General features: G+C 41.8%; 1 protein-coding gene across 2 annotated transcripts in view; it reads left to right on the top strand.

Moving 5' to 3' along the window:
• The window catches only part of NELL1 (neural EGFL like 1), a 1,046,888-nt gene that overhangs the window by 669,934 nt on the left and 355,143 nt on the right, over window positions 1-21,811 (top strand). For both annotated transcript variants that reach the window (XM_073604029.1, XM_073604030.1), the window contains exon 14: window positions 21,031-21,153. In XM_073604029.1, coding sequence (XP_073460130.1) covers window positions 21,031-21,153 — 123 coding nt within the window. The remainder of the gene's footprint in view (window positions 1-21,030; window positions 21,154-21,811) is intronic.

Below are 21,811 nucleotides of genomic sequence, written 5' to 3'. Positions count from 1 at the left end.
GAAGTGAAGAGAGCTCCAAAAGCTTATTGGAGGGAAAAGACACCCCCCCACTTTCACAAAGGAACAGAGCTGAGGCTGTCAATCACAAGCTGTGTGCTGGAGCTCCCTCCCCTGTCCCCTTTTTAACTTTTGGTGTCAGGAAAATTTGTCAGAATTAATTAATGCTGATAGCAGAGGAATGAACCAGCAGACAGAAATGACAGTTAGTGCTCTGGATTGAGACAAGTGCACACTATAGAGGGATATGCTTTGTTCCTCTTTCATAACCGAGGTTTACAACCACTTTAACAATACAACATACTTATGCATGGACCTCAACAGATAAACCTGACACCCAACCCTCCCCATTATATAAAAATAAATACATTTGGTTTTAGATATGCTATTACAGTATCATATATGTATTATGTATCCACTGAATTAAATATATCTGAGTCATATATATAATGCAACCAGTGCTATATAAGGAGTAGACATGTGCACTGCCGAAAAATTTGTTCATTTTCCTTTTTGATTGTTTTTTTTTTTTTTTAGCTATGATTGCAATGTGAAAATTCGGAAATTCGGAAATGCGAAAATTCGGAAATTCATAAATAACTAACTAATAATAACTAACTATTAAATTATTGGTATTGGAATATCCTTTCAAATTTGGCTGTTAGTGAGCGTAACGAATATGAATTTATCCGAAGTTACGAATTATCCGAAATAACAAATTCCACATCTAAATAAATGGAACTGATCAAATTAGTAATAAATAATAATAAAAAAAGTTTTTATCATTATTATTGTTATTTATTATTATTAATTAGTTACAATCCATTCATTTAGATACGGCATTGGTTATTTCGGATAATTCGTAACTTCGGATAAATTCGTATTCGTTACGTTCACTAACAGCCAAATTTGAAAGGAAATTCCAATACCAATAATGTAATAGTTAGCTATTATTTCAGATTTTCTGGTTTTTGGTTTTTTGAATTTACAAATTTATGAATTTACGAATTTTCAAATTTCTGAATTTTCAAATTTACGAATTTTCAAGTTTACAAATTTACGAATTTTCGAATTTTCGAAAATTTATGAATTCTTCAAATTTTGAATTTTCAAATTTTTGAATTTACGAATTTACAAATTCTTCAAATTTAGAATTTTTGAATTTTAAAATTTATGAATTTATGAATTTACGAATTTTCAAATTTAGAATTTTTGAATTAGAGAATTTTCGAATTTATGAATTTACAAATTTTCGAATTTACAAATTTCTCGAATTTTGAATTTTCGAATTTACGAATTTACGAGTTTTCGAATATTCCAATTTGCGAATATTCTAAAAAATGTCTTAAATAGCTTTTCATTAATTCAGATGTTTCCAAATTAACAAATTTGGCAAAATTCATTAAAAAACGAATTGGGAAAAAAACGAATTGCACATGTCTAATAAGAAGAAAGGGAGGGAAAGGAAAGAAGAAAAGAGAGAAAAGACATATATATATATATATATATAACTTTATTGATATGTTAAAAATTCTTAAATAAGTGGATAATGAACCTGAGATAATATTGCGTCCTTTCTTTTTCTTTTTTTTTTTTTTTTTATGAAATGTTTTGTATATTTTTGTCTTGTTGTAAATGGTAAAAACTTTTTCTCTTTCAATAAAAATAATATTCCAATACCAGCAAACCTTGGCAATATCCAAACTTATTTTGGACACCCAAATCCTTGCTGACAAAATTTAGAATATACGGATTCACATGACGGGTCCAGATTCCCCCCCCACCTACAAATTTATGTATGTAACGGTATACTGTGGTTCTACAAACTTTCATTTTATAACTGTTGTTCAAGATTTCTGTAAATGCTTTTTTACCTTTTAAATAAAAAAAAAATTATTCGGATAAAAAAAAAAATAAAAATGACATGATTAACTCCTTCAGAGCCGCGCTATAGCCGAATGACGGCTACAGCGTGGATCTACTTTGCCGGGAGGGCGTCAATAGACGTCCTCCCCTTTGCACGCTCCCCGCGCGCCCCCTTCATGGCCCACGCGGCGCTCGCTGTGATCGCTGAGTCACTGAGACTGACCGATCCCGACCCCTTATCACCTGATCAGCTGTCAGCCAATGACAGCTGATCACGTGATGTAAACAGAAGATCGGTAATCATTTTTTTTTCTCCTCACGCTGTCAAAAAAAGCCGATCACCAGCATCAGTGCAAGGGACATCAGTCCTGAAGAGGAAGAGGCAAAGCCGCCTCATCTGTGCCCACCAATACCGCCTTCCAGTGCCACCTGCCAGTGCCCACACAGTGGCATGAATCAGTGCCCACCAGTGCATAAGTGCAAGCAATCAGTGCCACCTATCAATGCTCACGAGTGCCACCTATCAATGCCCACCAGTGGTGCCAATCAGTGCCTCATCAGTGCCACCCAGCAGTGTTGCCTATCAGTGTCACCTACCAGTGTCGATCAGTGCCCATCACTGCCACCCATCAGTGCCCATCACCGCCAGATATCAGTGCCCATCAGTGCCACCTATTAGTGCTCCTTAGTGCCACCTATCAATGCCCATCAGTGCCGCCCACCAGTGCCACCTCTCAGTGCCCACCAGTGCCACCTCATCAGTGCTCACCAGTGCCACCTATTAGTACCCATCAGTGCCACCTTATCAGTGCCCATCAGTGCAGCCTCAACAGCGTACATCAATGAAGGAGAAAAATTACCTGTTTGTAAAATTTATTAACAAAATATAAAACTGTTTTGTATTTTTTTTTTTTAATTTCGCAAAAAATAAAATAAACAAAAAATAAAAAACCGCAGAGGTGATCAAATACCACCAAAAGAAAGCTCTATTTGTGGGAAAAAATATATAAAAATGTCATATGGGTACAGTGTTGTATGACCACGCAATTGTTGTTCAAAGTGCGTCAGCGATAAAAGCTGAAAATTGGTCTGGGCAAGAGGGGGGTTTAGGTGCCTGGTAAGCAAGTGGTTAAAAAAAAAAAAAAAAAAAAAAAAAGTAAAAAAGAAAAACACTAATACAGATGAATTAAGTTACTGCATCCTCTGCTGTAGAGTGACAGTTGACAGCAAGGATGTACTCGGAAGTCAGATGATTTTTTTTTTTCTACGAATGTTTGTTCGCTTGCATAGTACGTGTCTAAAGAGATGTTGAAACGAACATCTTCAAACAGTTAAACTGACAGCGGAGGTCACCTTACATTCTCCAGCCGCTGTGTAACCCCCGCCGACGAGTAACAAAGCACCGCTACACAACGCAACCTGTGGCTGTTACTGTTGCCGTATAAAAGTCTTTGTAGCGTTTTGTTTGGTTTCTTCTACACAAAGTGGCGTTTAGATCAATGGCGCATTTGTGCTGCTTCGTTGAGCGCACTTTATAGAGTAAATCGATGGGAATGATACTGTGGGCTTAATGCATCCCGGCGCGGCTCTCTCCTGAACTGAAAGGTCATCGGTAAAGGTTTTCCAAGGTCGTCCCCTGTTCATTCCGGGGTTACCATTCACCTTGCATCAGCGCCGTTCTCTCTATCGATCCCTCTTCTGCTTAAGTTGCCATTTTTCCTTTTTATTTATAGTATAAACTTAAAAAAAAAAGATAGATATATCACTATAGATATGTATCGGGAGGGGGGGTTGATATTTTGTTGCAAGCAAGATTGCATTTGAATAGACAATAGTCAATAAAGACAATGATTTCAAGCCTATTTATTATGGTTGTCATACTAAATCCCATTCTCAAGTGGTGGGCTCAAGCCAGGAGGGGGGGGGGGGGCGGGGCAGTCATTTGTCTTTTCTACCTCATTAACCTGGTCCAAGCATGCAGCAAGTGAAGTCAGAATTCCTGATCTGTGACCCAGAAAGTATTAACCACTTCAATGCCGGCCACTTCCCCCTCCTTCCTGCCCAGGCCAATTTTCAGCTTTCAGCGCTGTCGCTGTTTAAATGACAATTGCGCGGTCATGCAGCGCTGTACCCAAACCAAATTTTTTTTTATCATTTTGTTCCCACAAATAGAGCTTCCTTTTGGTGGTATTTGATCACCTCTGGGGTTTTTTATTTTTTTCTACACAAATAAAAAAAAAGACAGAACATTTTGAAAAAAAAAAGTTTTTCTTCGTTTCTGTTATAGAATTTTGTAAATAAGTACGTTTTCGCCTTCACTGATGGGCGCTGATGAGGAGGTACTGATGGGCACTGATGAGGTAACACCAATGAGGAGGCACTGATGATGGGCACTGATATGCGACACTGATAGGTGGCATAGATGGGAACTCATAGGTGTCACTGATGGCCACTGATAGGCAACACTGATGGGCGCTGAAAGGCTACACTGATGGGTACTTATGGGTGGCACTGATGGGCACTGATAATGGGCACTGATATGCGACACTGATAGGTGGCACTGATATGCAGCACTGATGGGCACTTATAGGCGGCACCAATGGGCACTGATTATGGGCACTGATATGCAACACTCATAGGTGGCACTGATGGCCACTGATAGGCGACGCTGATGGGCACTGAAAGGCTACACTGATGGGTACTTATGGGTGGCACTGATGGGCACTAATAATGGGCACTGATATGCAACATCGATAGGTGGCACTGATATGCAGAACTGATGGGCACTCATAGGCGGCACAGATGGGCACTCATAGGTGGCACTGATAGGTGACACTGATGGGCACTGAAAGGCCTTGGTTGGACTTATGGGCACTGATAGGCCGCACTGATGGGCACTGATAGGTGGGCATTGATGGGCACTGATAGGTGGCACTGATGGAACTACACTGTATCTGAGCACCACAATCTGAGACCACAATTTTATTTATTTTTTAGACACACAGCCAATTCCCCCATCCATGTCTCCATGCTTTATTTTATTTAGAAATCACTTTGAACCCCCCCACCAGCATTCCTGAGTAAGGGCAAATTATATGTGTAGCATTTACTTCCTGGATGCCATCCACCCTTAGCTAAGGCATGCAGGCAGGAGGGTGTGATTGGCTGAGATATCCCCTCCCTCCCTCCTCCCATGAAGACTCCTGGGATGTATGACATCATTTTGGTCTAGAGCAGAAACCAGGAAGTCAATGAAGGAATGTAAAAAAAAAGTTTAAAACAAGTAAATATAATATACTGTCTATTTACTGGGATTAACAATCGTTCATGTTGACTGAGACTGTTTAGTTTTGCTTTAAGCATTAATTTTAATTGAAATGTTAGGTAGGGAGAGGGTGAAGTCTCGGGGAGAGGATGAGTTAAGTGATGGGACTTCTTCAAGGGGAGGGTTTAAGTGCTGGGGCTCAGGTAGGTGGCACATTAAGCATTTAAGGCTCAGGTACGGGGAGGGTTATGTTTTAGGGCTCAGTTAGGAAAAGGGTTAAGTGTCAGGGCTCAAGTCGGGGCGGTTAAGTTTTGGGGTTCGGGTAGGGGGAGGGTTTAGATGCTAGGGTTTAGATAGGAGGAACATTAAGTATTAGGACTTAACTTAGGGTTAAATTTTAGAGCTCAGGTGTGGGGGGGGGGTAAGTAATAGAGCTCAGACAGGAGTAGGGTTAACTGTTAAGGCACAGTAGGAGGAGATGTAGTGTTAGGGCACAGTAGGAGGAGATGTAGTGTTAGGGCACAGTAGGGTGAGGGTTAGTGTTAGGGCTCAGGTGGGGGGGTCAAGTAATATAACTCAGGCAGGAGTAGAGTTAACTGTTAGGGCACAGTAGAGGGAGGTTTAGTGTTAGGGCTCAGGTGGGGGGGCCAAGTAATAGAACTCAGGCAGGAGTAGAGTTAACTGTTAGGGCACAGTAGGGGGAGGTTTAGTGTTAGGGCTTTACTTGGGAATTAAGTTTTAGAGCTTAGGTAGGAAAAGGGTTAAGTATTAGGGCTCGAGTAGGGTGATGGTTATGTTTTGGGTTTGGGTAGGGGGAGGGTTTAAGCGCTAGGGTTCAGATAGGGGGAGCATTAAGTATTAGGGCTCAGGTTGGGGGAAGTTTTAGGGCTCATGTAGAGAGAGGGTCAGGTGATAGAGTTCAGGCAGGAGCAGAAATAACTGTTAGGGCACAGTAGGGGGAGATTTAGTGTTAGGGCTCAGTTGGGGGAAGGGTTAGTGTTAGGGCACAGTAAGAGGAGATGTAGTGTTAGGGCACAGTAAGAGGAGATGTAGTGTTAGGGCTCAGTTGGGGGAAGGGTTAGTGTTAGGGTACAGTAGGAAGTGGGTTAGTGTTAGGGCTTAGTTGGGGAAGTGTTAATGTTAGGGCTCAGTTGAGGAAGAATTAGTGTTAGGGCACAGTAGGGGAGATTTAGTGTTAGGGCTCAGTAGGGGGAAGGGTTAGTGTTAGGGCACAGTAAGAGGAGATGTAGTGTTAGGGCTCAGTTGGGGGAGGGGTTTGTGTTAGGGCTCAGTTGGGGAAAGGCTAGAGTTAGGACACAGTGGGAGGAGGTTTAGTGTTAGGGCACAGTGGGAGGAGGTTTAGTGTTAGGGCTCAGTTGGGGGGGATGTTAGGGCACAGTAGGGGGAGGTTTAGTGTTAGGGCTTCAGATGGGTGAGGGTTAGTATTAGGGCACAGTGGGGGGGAGATTTAGTGTTAGGGCTTAGTTGGGGGAAGGGTTAGTGTAATGGCACAGTAGGGGGAGGTTTAGTGTTAGGGCTCAGTTGGGGGAAGGGTTAGTGTTAGGACACAGTAGGGGGACGGTTAGTGTTAGAGCACACTAGGGGGAATTTAGTGTTAGGGCACAGTAGGAAGAGGGTTAGTGTTAGGGTTTAGTTGGGAGAAGGGTTAGTGTTAGGACACAGTGGGGGGTTTAGTGTTAGGGCACAGTAGGGGGAATTTAGTGTTAGGGCACAGTAGGGGGGTTAGTGTTAGGGTTTAGTTGGGAGAAGGGTTAGTGTTAGGACACAGTGGGGGTTTAGTGTTAGGGCACAGTAGGGGGAGGTTTAGTTTTAGGGCACAGTAGGGGGGGTTAGTGTTAGGGCACAGTAGGGGTGTTAGTGTTAGGGCACAGTAGGGGGAGGTTTAGTTTTAGGGCACAGTGGGGGGATTTAGTGTTAGGGCACAGTAGGGGGGGTTAGTGTTAGGGCTCAGTTGGGAGAAGGGTTAGTGTTAGGGCTCAGTTGGGAGAAGGGTTAGTGTTAGGGCTCAGTTGGGAGAAGGGTTAGTGTTAGGGCTCAGTTGGGAGAAGGGTTAGTGTTAGGGCACAGTAGGGGGGTTAGTGTTAGGGTTTAGTTGGGAGAAGGGTTAGTGTTAGGGCTCAGTTGGGAGAAGGGTTAGTGTTAGGGCTCAGTTGGGAGAAGGGTTAGTGTTAGGGCACAGTAGGGGGGGTTAGTGTTAGGGTTTAGTTGGGAGAAGGGTTAGTGTTAGGACACAGTGGGGGGTTTAGTGTTAGGGCACAGTAGGGGGAATTTAGTGTTAGGGTACAGTAGGAGGAGGGTTAGTGTTAGGGCACAGTAGTGGGAGGTTTAATTTTAGGGCACAGTAGGGGGGGTTAGTTTTAGGGCACAGTAGGGGGGTTAGTTTTAGGGCACAGTAGGGGGGGTTAGTGTTAGGGCTCAGTTGGGAGAAGGGTTAGTGTTAGGGCACAGTAGGGGGGGTTAGTGTTAGGGCACAATAGGGGGGATTTAGTGTTAGGGCTCAGTCGGGGAAGGGTTAAGTGTTTAGACTCTAGTAGGGGGAAGGTTAAACATTTTGGTCTTGTTAACCATTAGGAAGAGGTAAGAAGTTAGATGCATTAAAGAAATGTGTTCACATACTTTGTTGTGTTCGCTGAAAGCCTTGTGCCAAGAATGATTGTGTTGTGATCTCAGTGCTAAGAGCTATCGCACCCACAGAACAATTTTCCTCCAGTAAGTGTGACTAGGAAGCATATGTGTAGCGGGGTTTACACCTCCAACAAAGACTGCTTTGCTAAAACTGATAATAGAATGACAAAATAATCAGTCACAATAGATACAAAAAAAAAGCATAACTTACATGCGTGGCGGGGGGAGGGGACAGAGCCCAAATTTGCGCTTTTTATTGTATGCCCCCTGATAGTTCAAATATAAAAGATTCACCAACTCCTTTGCATGATGTAGGAATTGTTACACTCAGTGACTGGCAAGAGGCAGTAGTCCCTCTTGAGACCCTCTCCCAGTCTAGCAATAGGGACATCTATAAAACTAAATGGAACAGATTTCAGTACATTGGTAATTACTGCTTTTATGCTACTTGACAAACGATTGGAGACAGCTCATTTCAATAGTGGCAGAACGCAGACTATTTTCATCATGATAAACAATCATTCGTCCTGCCACGGTTCGCCGACTCCTAATGCCGAAGATATGGGACAAACTTGTCAGATTTTCCATTTTCCTCCCGTATGAAGCTCAAGCAATCTTTCATTATCGTCCTAACTGTTCTATCAACTTATCCATTTAACATTGAGCAGACTGTGATTACAGATAATTACACGTCTCATGGAAAGTTGTTCTCGAAATTGTTTTTTTTTTTCTTTTATGTTTTTTAAATTCATCTTTTGTCTTCAAGAAATGGCTCGTTTCAAAAACATCTTCAACAAGGTTGACCCCCAAAACTGCTGATGATGGTTCAAATGACAAAGGATGTAAATGTCTATTACCCTACATTGGGATCTCCAGCCTTAGGCCTGACAGGACAAGGGATCATTCCTTAAAATAGGTCAAAGTCCTTGAGGCTTATCATCTCAATTAAGCTTTTTGGGAAAGACTTGTGTTCCTGGGGAAATTCAGGTAATGCGGGTGAAAACTCCTAGTTAAAAGCTATAGAACAGCCATCCTCAACCAGGCCCTTTGGTTCTGGTATGGATTGCAAGGGGAACCCCATGCCAAAATTTGAAAAAAATAAAAGGCGTAGGGTCCCTCCAAAAATCCATACCAGACCCTTATTCAAGCATGCTTGTCCCCCCACCTCCTGAACCATACCAGGCCACATGCCCTTAACATTGAGGGTGCTTTGGGGCGAGGGGGCTCTGCCCCTCCCCCATCCCAAAGTACCTTCTCCCCATGTTGATGGGGACAAGGGTCTCTTATGCACAACCCTGGCCATTGGTTGTGTGGATCTTAGGGTGAGGAGCTTAGCAGCATCTGGAAGCCACCTTTAACAAGGTGGCCCCCAGATCCCGACCCCTTTGGGGTGCATAGTACCCTTACTCATTCAGCAAATAAGTGTAAAATGTGAGTAAAGACACAACACAAGTTTTTGACAAGTCCTCATTTAAAAAAAAAAAAATGCCCCCCCAATGTACATCCATCGTCAATCATGATGCCCGCCGCACTGCCAGACCCAAAAAAAAAATGTTCTTGTTGAAGGCTCCCGCCTGCTACGCTGTCTGATATTTCTTAAATAACTAAGGGGTGGAGTCACCCCATACTCATTCACATGGGGGGGCTGGGATCCGGGGGCCCCCTTGTTGAGGGTATGTGGCCTGGTATGGTTCATGGGAGGGGCACTTACTCCCCCCTTTCCTGGCCTGCCGGGCTGCATGCTCGGATGAGGGTCTGGTATGGATTTGGGGGGGGGGCTCACTTTTTCTTTAAATTTTGTTATGGGATTTCCCCTAAAATCCATACCAGACCCTTTGGGTCTGGTATGGATTTGGGGGGACCCCACACTGTTTTTTTCAGAATTTTTCAGTGCCGGCATTCTCTGATTTACATTTCAGCTGTCAGTGGAGAAGCTCGCTAACAGCTGATAAGTCATTGGTTGTTAAGGACAGCTTCCCAGCCCGCTCCTTAACAACCAGATATTCGTCACACAGAATTTGAATCAGTCGATAATTTTTCGACCATTTTAAATTTAAATTGTCCTGAAAATTAAACACATTTTTCCTTTCTGCCTGTCTTTGATTGACCTCCTATTTGATGGTTCTTGCATCGTTTTTGGGGACAGCACTACCCGGCAGAGCCAGCAGCATGGCACCAAATATCTTTTTAGCTGTTTGTATGGGTGGCATTCTGACCACCACTGTCAAGAGATTGATAAGGGTTCCTTGAGCTGTGGCTGATAGACTTCCCATCTGATGGTGCCTACATAGTTCCAGGACCAATGAAACTTGGCAGAACCAGCAGCATGGCATCAATAATCTTTTCAGCTGTCTGCATGGGTGGTATTTTGACCGCCACAGTCAAGGTTGACTTTCTATTACTGACCAATGTAAGAGGCATTTCACCATTTTCAACTAGGGTTCCATGAAATTCTAGGGTATCTCCAGAAGTTGATAGGGGTTCCTTGAGTTGTGGCTGATAGATCTCCCATCTGATGGCGTCTGCATAGTTCCAGGACCAATGCCACTAGGCAGAACCAGCGTTATGGCACCAATTAGCTTTTGAGCTACCTGTAACGATAGAATTCTGACCACCACTGTCAAGGGTAAATTTCTCCACTGACCACCAATGTAAGAGGCCTTTGGCCATTCTTAACCAGGGTTCCATGGAATCCTAGGGTTTCTACAGAGGTTCCTGTGAGTTGCTTGAACTGCAAATAATTCACCTCCCATTTGATGGTGCCAACATAGTTCCATGACCAATGCCACTTTCCAAAGCCAGCAACATGGCATCCTTATCTTCTTAGCTATCTGTATAGGTGGCATTCTGACCACCACTGTCAAAGCTCATGTCTTCCTACTGACCACCAATGTAAGAGATATTTTTGCCTGTATTTACAAATGGTTCCCTGAGACCTGAAAATTAAGGATTAAACAATGTATGGAAGATCAAATAACGTATTAAATAGGAAATAATGTATCGAAGAGTAAAAAACATATCATTAATGTATCAAAGAGGAAATAACGTAATAAGGAGGAAATAAAGTTTTGAAGTGGAAAAACCATATCAAGGAGGAAATAACATATTAAGGAGGAAATAATTTATCAGAGAGGTAATAACATAATGATGTACTAAGGAGGAAATAATGTATCAAAGAGGATATAACTTATCAAGGAGGAAATAATATACTGTATTAAGTAGGAAATTATGTTTCCAGGAAGAATTTATGTATATAGGAGGACATAATGTAAATTAATAATGTATCAAAAATGAAATAATATATTGAGGAGGAAGTAATGTTTCCTGGATGAAATATTATATTGCACAGGTAATAATGTAACAGGGAAGACATTATGTATCCAGGAGGAAATGATGTATAATGGTGGAAATAAAATATCGAGTAAGAAATAATGTTTTAAAAATGAATTAATGTATTGAGGAGGAAATAATGTATCCAGGGCAAACAAAGTATCAAGGAGGAATTAAGGTATCCATGAGGAATTCATGTATCCAGAAGGAAATTATCAAAGACCAAATATCCACGAGGAAATAATATATCGAGGGAGGTGGCATGAAATGGAAGCACTTGTACCTTTTTTTAGCCAACATCTATTGCCAATGGCCTCTCTTTTGGAGCAAATGCAAAAAAAATAAGTACCTACCTGTCATACTGATTCCATGGTTTAAAGTATAGGCAAACAGCAAATTATACAATTTAAATACATATGTGTCTTGCCCACCTAAAAAAACCATTGCATATGTATTCATTTAATTTTCTAATCCAGGTACCCCTACCAAACACTATAGCCAACTTCTATTCTCCACTGCCTCAAACCAATACAGCTTGGTCAAGGCCATGGTTGGATAGTGAAGATGCAGGAACTCACTAATAAGGTTATGTCTGTGCTCCCCCCTCCAATCAGCAAGCTTCATTTATCAGATACACTGGACGCTTCGATGCAATAAAGCTTGATTGACTTACAGTTCTGCCCCCTCCCTCTCCCAGTCTGATTGCTGCTGTACTGGAGATTACTGGAGTGTAGAACCAACAGGTTGTTATATGAAAACAGAAATCTGGAAAAAAAGGCAGAACAGTCTTTACTACCTGAAATTTATAGCTGTCTCCGGGTCTACCAATAATTCAGATATTAGTTGTGGTTGGAGTATCCCTTTCAATGGCTGTAAAAAGGGCAGGCACTGTGCTTCTGTTTTGACGTATGAGTGTTTTTCTGCTGCACATTCTCCCTCCATTGCCGTAGCAAGTGGCATTTTTATCATCGAGCGAGCAAACTTTGCATTTTATGCTTTCATAAACAGGAGCAGCTCTGAGCCGCGGAGAACAGTTGGAGAGTTGTGGTTTTATTAGATGGTATATCAGAATGCCGCCTTGCATCATAAGGTATCGAGAACTCTGCCAGAACTCAGATTTAAACTTCCCCCGACCCCCGCAATACGCTGAAATAAATTTGGCGCCCCGTCCGCGGCACACAGAAGTCCGCCATTAACCCATCTGTGGCTGCTCTTTGAAGGAGTCCTCCACCTTCACTAAACCAGGAATTCATTGGTTTGTGCATCTCCCTGCCATGGATGATAAAGGTTTGGCTGTTTAGTATCTAGAATTCCTGACTTCCGACATTACTGTGATGACCAGTCCACCCAATTTCCTAATAACTGTCTTCTGATGATCTGGGGACACCACCTGGTTATGATGCGAGATGGGAAATCCTAAACACTCCTTCTGCAGTTAGGCTAAAAAAAAATTTTAAAAAAGGTGCAAACCCCATAGTGTAGCATGTGATAAAAGACAGTTTAATTGATAAATAAAAATGCTACCACAAACAAAGCATGTGCTGAGCATGGCATCATGGACGGTAGGAAGACCAGGAATCATCAGGAGATGACCAGGGGAACCCCCAGCCTTAGCCACTGGCTGCAGATAAAGTGTGCCATGATGGAAAAAAACGCTGCTGCTGATATTGGAGCTGGAACTCAAGCCCAAGAGAGAAACTCCAACTTCACTTCTTCACACATGCGCAGTAGACACAGGAACGCGTTTCAAAGCTATCAAGCTTCTTCCTCGTCCTTTAGAGCAGGGTCATTAGGCCAGTATTGTGCACCGTAGTTTGGTTGGGCCTTCCAGCTAGCCCATTTTTTTTTCCCTTTCTCTTACATTCCTACTGCAGTCCCATTGCAGTCTCTTCCATCCAGAAAAACTGATGAAGCAAAGTGTGGGAAGCTTCTCACAGACCAATTAGAGTCATACTTGACTTAGACGTTCCACCTGGTGCCTGGAACTTCTCTTTGTGGTCTGTTTACATCATTGCTGTGTTGTCACACATGGTGTTAGTTCAATAGAGTGCAAGTTTTTGTTGTGCCAAAATGTTTACCAAAATCTCCATATATGAATTCAAGTATATACGATTCTCTTGGGACTTTGAAGGGAATGTATGCAAATAATCACTGACAGTATAGTAAAAAATATACACCACTTTATTACAATCCCATATATAAAAAACAATATGTGCTCTTTGTTTCTCTGCTCATGTGAGGAGCTATTCGCCCTATTCTGTTGTAGATGAGGCAGATTGATTGTCATATGCTGCTATATTTGAGATATACTGCTACAGGTTGCAGCTCCAGTAGCCTCAGCAGATGCATGCTGTTCCTTTCGGAGTGGTCTTGGGTGGTCCGCAGATGACAGAAGGTGACAAGACATTGTATATTCTGGTTTTGACTCTGCTGGTTGGTTGCACATTTTATATAATACATTTATAACCGCTATATCCCTGAGGAAGGAATTCAGCCAAAATGTGTCGGGCTTGTCCAAGCCTGGGGCTGATACTGACAACCAACATGCAGTGGACAGGTTTTCAAAAATTTTCCCAGCTATGGGCTTGTAAGAACCTGGACTTGAACCTGGGACCTCTGCTGTGCCTGGCAATGACTCTACTTGCTGAGCCACCTGGAATGCTGGACAGCTCCTTAGACAATTCTGTAAATTATTTTGTCTTGAATCTTGTTTGCCTTGAACTTTGAACTCTTTGCTCCTCCCATGAACTTCCTGATTCAAATCATGTCTCTGCACTTCCTGGTTGCCAGAATATTGTGCCTTTCCCCAGCCAATATCACGCTCTTGTCTCTCCTGCTGCCGACCGTATGTTCGCTACCATTCATTACCAACATTTGGCTAGTTTCTCGACTACACTTTTGCTTGACCCCTACCTGCTATATCTGCTACCGGACCCCGGCTTGCTCACCTCCTGGTGGGGCGATCCTTGGGACCGCGACCTGGTACTAACACGCAGCAAAGCCCATCTCCACCATCAAGAGCTCTGGTGAATACCGATTAGTGCTTAGACCCCGCACCTCAGGTGAACCCGTGTCATCAGCCAGGGTGACCTGAGTGAATATCTGCCCCGCTGCTATAGCTACTGGCCTCCAAGCCTGACTCCAGACCGTGACAGGACTATTATATAAGTATTGTGTAAATCTGCATCTTGCCAGCAAATTTGTGATTTTATGGCCAATGGTATATATATATATATAATTTATTTAATTATTATTATTATTATTATAATATATATATATATATATATATATATATATATACTTTTTTGTAATAAAGTTGTATGCTTTTACTATATTGTTGTTGCGTACTTGGATATATTGCCTTCCAAGTCCCATGGAAACCGTATATACTTGAATGCATATGCAATTTAGGGATGGTGGCAATATAAAACCAAACCAGTTTCCAAACCATAATGGCATTGGCAGCATGAATGGCACTATCTCTGCAGGCAGCACATGCGTTATGCAGTTGGCATGGATGGCACTGTCGGCAGCACATCATGGCATTGGCATGTCCCGCTGATCGCCACCACTACTAGTAAAAATATACATAAATACATCCCATATTTTGTAGACGCTATAACTTTTGCGCAAACCAATCAATATACGCTTTTTGGGATTTTTTTTTTTTACCCAAAAAAATGTTGCAGAATACATATTGGCCTAAATTGATGAAGAAATTACACAAACCTGCACTTTGTTTCAAGGCGGGGTCTGGGAAGGGGCCGGGTGTGTGTCGCCATGGGTGGGGCTGAGGGAGGGATCAGGGGTGGGGCTGAAGGGGGCCCCATCAAGTAGGCTGTATGGGGCCCCATGATTTCTATCAGCAGCCCTGCCCACCGCTGCATGTTGAGGTTCCATTGACCACCCACCCCTAGAGTTGCCACCTCATCCCTTTAAACCTGAACACCTTTGAATTACACAGGTTCTGAGGCTAATTAAATGTAGATGAGGCACCAAGTGAGTTTAATTACCACCTTAATCAGCCACAGAACCCGTGTAATGAATATGTGTTCGGGTTTCAAGGGATGAGGTGGCAACCCTACCCACCCCCTACATCACTACAAGACCAGGCATCCAACACTCCAAGTGGTGTTGTGGATTCTGAAGGTGAGCTTCCCACAATTAGAAGCTGTAGCAAGTCAGATAGACCCCACCTCTTTCCTGGCTCGAGGATGTCCAGCATCATTTGGCTACTCCCTCCCCAGCCTGACTGTCCTTGGTCACGCCCCTTTCATTAATGAGATTTTAGTTCTTTCAATCATGGAGGCTCAGCTTAACATGTGGGCGTTGCCCAGGGTGGTCTGCGTGCAAATGCAGCCTGCCTAGGAACACCCACTCCTCCAGGCTGACACCCACCCATCAAGGCATTTGATATTTGCATAACTCCTCCCAAGAGCCAGGACCAATGCTTGCATCATGGCTGACTGATACTACTGATACAAGGTGCTGTGATGTGCTCAGGAAGCCATGTATGGCACACAGCTGGCCCCTCCCACCAGCCATAATCTGCCTGCATTGTATAGAGAGGCAAAAAGGACCCAGTGATGACATCACTTGGACTAAGAGAAGATATGTAATAGAAACGGAAACATTTTATTTGAAAAAAATTCATATATAATATTGATGAGGGAGGGGGGAGGGAGGGACCAGGGAAGGAGAAATCTGAGTAAATGAAACTTCACCTTTAAGGAACGTCCTTTAGACAATTACAATGTAATTTGATGAAGTCTCTCTCTTTTTTTTCCTGCAGCGCCGGTGTTTGTTAATAGATATTATGCAGCGGAAAATAAATTAGGCCGTTTAATGCCGGATAGGAACCCGTTCTGGACTAAGAGAAAACATTTGTGCCAAAACTACTCCATAAAATTTTCAGCGATGCAGTAAAGAGAAGAGTGGCCCAGATGCCATTAAATGTGATTATTGTCTAGTGTGTTCCAGGGCCTAATGTCATCAGTATAATTATACTGTATTACTTTGTTTACCAATAACTTTTATGGGGAAATGATGTGCAAGATCCAAATTTGTGGCCGCGCTTTCTGCGTGTGAGCCTCGGCGATGAAATTCTCAGTTCGCTATCTTTTTATTTCTTTATCATTTAGCCCTTTAAAGTGATCTCATGACATGGCACGCAGGAGTGTTGTAGACACAATAGAGACATTGTTTTTGCTCTTTTTTTTTTGTTTTGTTACAGTCACGTTACCATTGCTGAGTCATTAGCATTGGAAAGTCTGCAGGGCAAACCTGCTTAAAGGTAGGCTAATTAGTCATTGATAAATAGAAATTTGAGGATGTATTTGGGATTTTTAAGGTGCACAATTAGAACAAAATCATTTGTAAAAAGTAGAACTTTATTGGAACATTAAAAACAAACATCCGAAAGGTAAGTATTGAAATTACAGTACTAATACAAGTACAAACTGATTTCATCTCTACATGTTTCGCCTTGGTAATTGGCTTCTTCGGGAGATTTTATTGATATCAGGCACAGTGAGCACTAGAAGTAGAAAGAAGGTAAGTACTGAAATTACAGTACTAATACAAGTGCAAACTGATTTCATCTCTACATGTTTCGCCTTGGTAATTGGCTTCTTCAGGAGAATCTATTGGTATCAGGTACAGTGAGCACTAGAAGTAGAAAGAATTTTTAGAAAAATAGGACAATAAACAGTCACAAAACATCAAGAATATATAACAAGGGTTTACAAATTGAAAACATTCATGAATTGGCAAAATGCAAAATCCGAAGCCATAATTGGTCATATTGATTACCTGTTATATTCAAAAACTATTTGTATGTAAATAAAGGCTCCAGAGTCATAGGGATATGAAAGATCGGATTATCAGGTATAGCCATAGAGGGGGATATATCTAAGGTACAGCCACTGGTAATGGTCCAAAAACTAGAAGGCAGAGTGATGGAGACAATTGGACAATTAGTCTCTAATTGACATACAAATAGTTTTTGAATATACAGGTAATCAATATGACCAATTATGGCTTTTTCCCTATGCATTTTGCCAATTCATGAATGTTTTCAATTTGTAAACCCATGTTATATTTTCTTGATGTTTTGTGACTGTTTATTGTCCTTTTTTTCTAAAAATCCTTTCTACTTCTAGTGCTCACTGTGCCTGATATCAATAAATTCTCCTGAAGAAGCCAATTACCAAGGTGAAACATGTAGAGATGAAATCAGTTTGCACTTGTATTATTACTGTAATTTCAATACCTACCTTTTGGATGTTTGTTTTTAACGTTCCAATAAATTTCTACTTTTTACAAATGATTTTGTTCTAATTGTGCACCTTAAAAATCCCAAATACATCCTCAAATTTCTATTTATTAATGACTAATTAGCCTACCTTTAAGCAGGTGTAGTTTGGCCTCCCTGCAAAGGTGGCGCTGTTCCTAATAAATACTCTGCTTAAAGCTTTTATTATTAACCTGATAAATGGGCAAACATTTGAACAATGTTTTTATTTTTTTTATTTTATATCTGTGTTAGTTAAACTTTTTAACTTTTTAAAATGTATTTATGTATTTCTATACACTGTGATACTTCTTAACACTGTATCTCTTTCTCTGTGCACAGTGGGTGCACAAATAGAGAATTACAGTGCCATCTGCAGCAGTGGCAGCTGGTGTTTTTTGTGGGTGGGGGGAGGCAAACAACAACCAATCCCCCCCAAGCGGCACCCACCCCCTGCTGTTTGCCTGTTGGTCCAGCACTTACTCCATTGTGGCGGGTGGCTGGCAGCGTGGTGCAGAGGCTCGATTCTGAGTGTCCTCTCCTCCATGGTGGCTTCCAGCCCCTTCCCTCCTCCTCCTCCTCCTCCTAGGCATCCAATAGGATCGCCTGTCCTTTTAGCCAATCGGGTGACCTGTGTCAGGACCCACTTCCTGATTGGCCAGAAAGGGGGATCAGTGTTACAATAGCGAATATTGATTCGCTGTTGTAACACACCTGGGTGGACTCGGAGCGCACTCTCTGCGACCCAAGCCCACCCTTAATTGAAGCCTATTAGAGCCTCTGGCTCTAATCGGTGCTTCAAAAAAAAAGCCCCTCCACATTGGAATCCATGCGCTGGTGTCCTGAAAGGGGGCGGACGCATGGATAGGGGAGGTGGCCTTAAAAGACAGGCCGCCCCTGATCTGCAGGCTGGACACCAAAACTGCTAGTGATCACCATGATTGGCTGTTGTGGCAGTCTCATGATTGAAAATTGTGCTGATTGGTTCCCTATTGTTGGTCTGAGAACTGCAGCTGTCAATAACAGCGACTTTTTAGCCTAGGTGTGTATTTGGTAACATGCTTTGTAATAAATACTGTGCTTATAGTTTTTATTATTAGCTGACAAATAGACTGTGTTCAGTTAAACTTTTTAACTTTTTAAAAATGTATTTTTCTATGTATACTTTCCAACACTGTATCTCTTTCTCTGTGCACTGTGGGCACACAGAGAGTTACAGTGCCACCTGTGGGCTAGATACCAAAAATGCTAGGGATCACCATAATTAGTCTTTTATGGCAATCACATGATTATAAATCGTACTAAATGGGTCCCTATTGTAAGTCTGAGAACTGCACCTACCTAAATGTTTTAGAGAGTTTTTTTAAGGCCATATAAGGTTTTTAATTAGCAACATGCTTTGTAGTGGATACTCTGCTCGTAGCTTTATTATTAGCTGATACATTGACAAAATTTAGAAAAATTAATTTTTTATTTTTTGTATAACTGAATTCAGTTAAACATTTTTTTAAAAACATGTATTTATTTTTATATACTGTAACACTGTATCTCCTTCTCTGTGCACAATGCGTGCACAGATAGAGACAAAACAACAAAACCACTAGTTATCACCATAAGTCGTAATAATAAATGGCAATCACATGATCAAAAAACGTGCTGGTTGGTTCCCTTTTGTTAGCCTGGTAACTGCAGCTGTTAGTAACCATGACTTTTTAACCTACCTAAATAATTTTTATAAGGTTTTTATTTGGCAACATGCTTTGTAATAAATATTCTGCCCTTATTTTTTTTTTTATTAGCTGATAAATGGACTGTTTTCAGTCAAACTTTCTAATGTTTTAAAATGTATTTTCCTATGTATACACACTGGAATTCTTTCCAACACTGTATCTCTTTCTCTGTGCACTGTGGCTACACAGAGAGTGCCATCTGCAGGCTGGACCCCAGAACTGCTAGTGATCGCATCATCAAAATTCATGCTGATTAGTTAACTATTTTTAGTCTGCGCACTGCAGCTGTCAGTAACAATGACTTTTTAGTCAATCTAAATATTTTAGGCAGTTTTTTTATGACCATATAAGGTTTTTATTTGGTAACATGCTTTGTAATAAATACTGTGCTCATAGTTTTAATTATTAGCTAATAAATGGACAAAAATGTGAAAGATGTACTTTTCTTGTCTTATGTATAAGGCTACTTTCACACTGAGGCGCTTTACGGGCGCTACAACGCTAAAAATAGCGCCTGTGTAGCGCCTGCAAAGAGCCTCTCCTGTGTCTCTGGAGCGGTGCGCTTGCAGGGTGGTCAAAAAAGTCCTGCAAGCTCATCTTTGCAGCACTGTAGGAGCGGTGTATTCACCGCTCCTAAAGCGCCCCTACCCATTGATAACAATGGGGCATTGCCGCCAAGCCGCTGGCAAAGCGCCGCTGTGGGTGGTTTTAACCCTTTTTTGGCCACTAGCAGGGGTTAAAACTGCCCGAATAGCACCGCTAAAACGATGGTAAAGCGGCGCTAAAAATAGTGCCGCTTTACCGCCGACGCCCGCCCGCCCCAGTGTGAAAGTAGCCTAACTGTGTTCAGTCAAATGGTGTTTATTTTTATACACTGTAATGCTTTCCAACATGGTATCCCTTTCTCTGTGCACAGTGGGTGCACAATAGAGATTTACAGTGCCATCTGCAGGCTGGACACCAAAACTGCTAGTGATCACCATGATTGGCTGTCATGGTGATCAGATGATTGGATATCGTGCTGATTGGTTCCTTATTGTTAGTCTGAGAACTGCAGCTGTCAGTAACAGCGACTTGTTAGATTACCCAACTAATTTAGACAGTTTTTTTTATTTTTTAATCATATAAGTTTTTGATTTTTTTTTTTTTTTCATTAACACGCTTTGTAAAAAATACTCCGCTCATAGCTTTCATTATTAGCTGATAGATGAACAAATATTTTAAAAAATATTAAATGGCTGTTATTTTTATTTTATTTTATGAATACCTGTGTTCAGTTAAACATTTTAATTTTTAGAAATGTATTTAATTAATTGTATACACTGTAATACTTCCTAACACTGTATCTCTTTCTCTCTGCACAGTGGGTGCACAAATAGTGAGTTACATGGCTATCTGCAGTCTGGACACCAAAACTTCTAGTGATTACCACAAATGGCTGTGCTAGAAATCACGTGTTAAAAATTTGTGCTGATTGGTTCCCTATTGATCGTCTGGAAACTGCATTTGTCAGTGCCAACGGGCCTTAGGAACTAGGAGCGCCCACAGCTGCACGTTGCCAATCTGCAGCTGCAATGTAGATTAACAACATGCTAGCTGTAATGGTGACAACTCAAAATTGTTTGTTTTTTTCAAAACAATAGTTCCTTGGACAAATAGTGAATCTTCCAAAAGGGGGCACAATAAAAACCTGACAGGGGTTCTAACCCTTCTCTATGTTGGATAAGCTTCAGGGCCTTTGTCAGTAAGCTTTAGGCTTAAATCAATGGCATCAGTTTGAATTGCTTCTGATATAATATTCATTCTGGCCCCGAGCCAGTATCCATGTGACTACTGATTGGTCTGTTCTGATCTGTGCTAGTTTATTTGCACCTCACAAATTCTTCTCCTTGATCTCTTCCTAGAACACGATGATTGCGGCAATGGACACAGCGGCTGCGATGAGAACTCTATTTGTACCAACTCAGTGCAAGGACACAGCTGCACGTGCAAGCCTGGATATGTGGGGAACGGCACCGTCTGTCGACGTAAGTCTATAGAACAATTCTGTATGGGGCAGTGTGCACATGGGTATTCTACTGCATTATAATTACTGCTCTGAGGTTTCTCACGTTTAGCTCATTCTGGTATACCAAAAAGCACTGAGCTGCTTTCTTGAACTGTCTCCATGTTACATAGTTACATAGTAGGTGAGGTTGAAAAAAGACACAAGTCCATCAAGTCCAACCTATGTGTGTGATTATATGTCAGTATTACATTATATATCCCTTTATGTTGCGGTCGTTCAGGTACTTATCTAATAGTTTCTTGAAACTATCGATGCTCCCCGCTGAGACCACCGCCTGTGGAAGGGAATTCCACATCCTTGACGCTCTTACAGTAAAGAACCCTCTACGTAGTTTAAAGTTAAACCTCTTTTCTTCTAATTTTAATGAGCGGCCACGTGTCTTGTTAAACTCCCTTCCGCGAAAAAATGTTATCCCTATTGTGGGGTCACCAGTACGGTATTTATATATTTAAATTATATCCCCTCTCAAGCGTCTCTTCTCCAGAGAGAATAAGTTCAGTGCTCGCAACCTTTCCTCATAACTAATATCCTCCAGACCCTTTATTAGCTTTGTTGCCCTTCTCTGTACTCGCTCCATTTCCAGTACATCCTTCCTGAGGACTGGTGCCCAGAACTGG

This window comes from Aquarana catesbeiana, linkage group LG11 (genome assembly GCF_042186555.1).
Source record: "Aquarana catesbeiana isolate 2022-GZ linkage group LG11, ASM4218655v1, whole genome shotgun sequence".
NCBI classification, from domain to species: domain Eukaryota; kingdom Metazoa; phylum Chordata; class Amphibia; order Anura; family Ranidae; genus Aquarana; species Aquarana catesbeiana.
The sequence above is the reverse complement of the archived record's forward strand: the minus strand, read 5'-3'. Positions and strand labels throughout refer to the sequence as shown.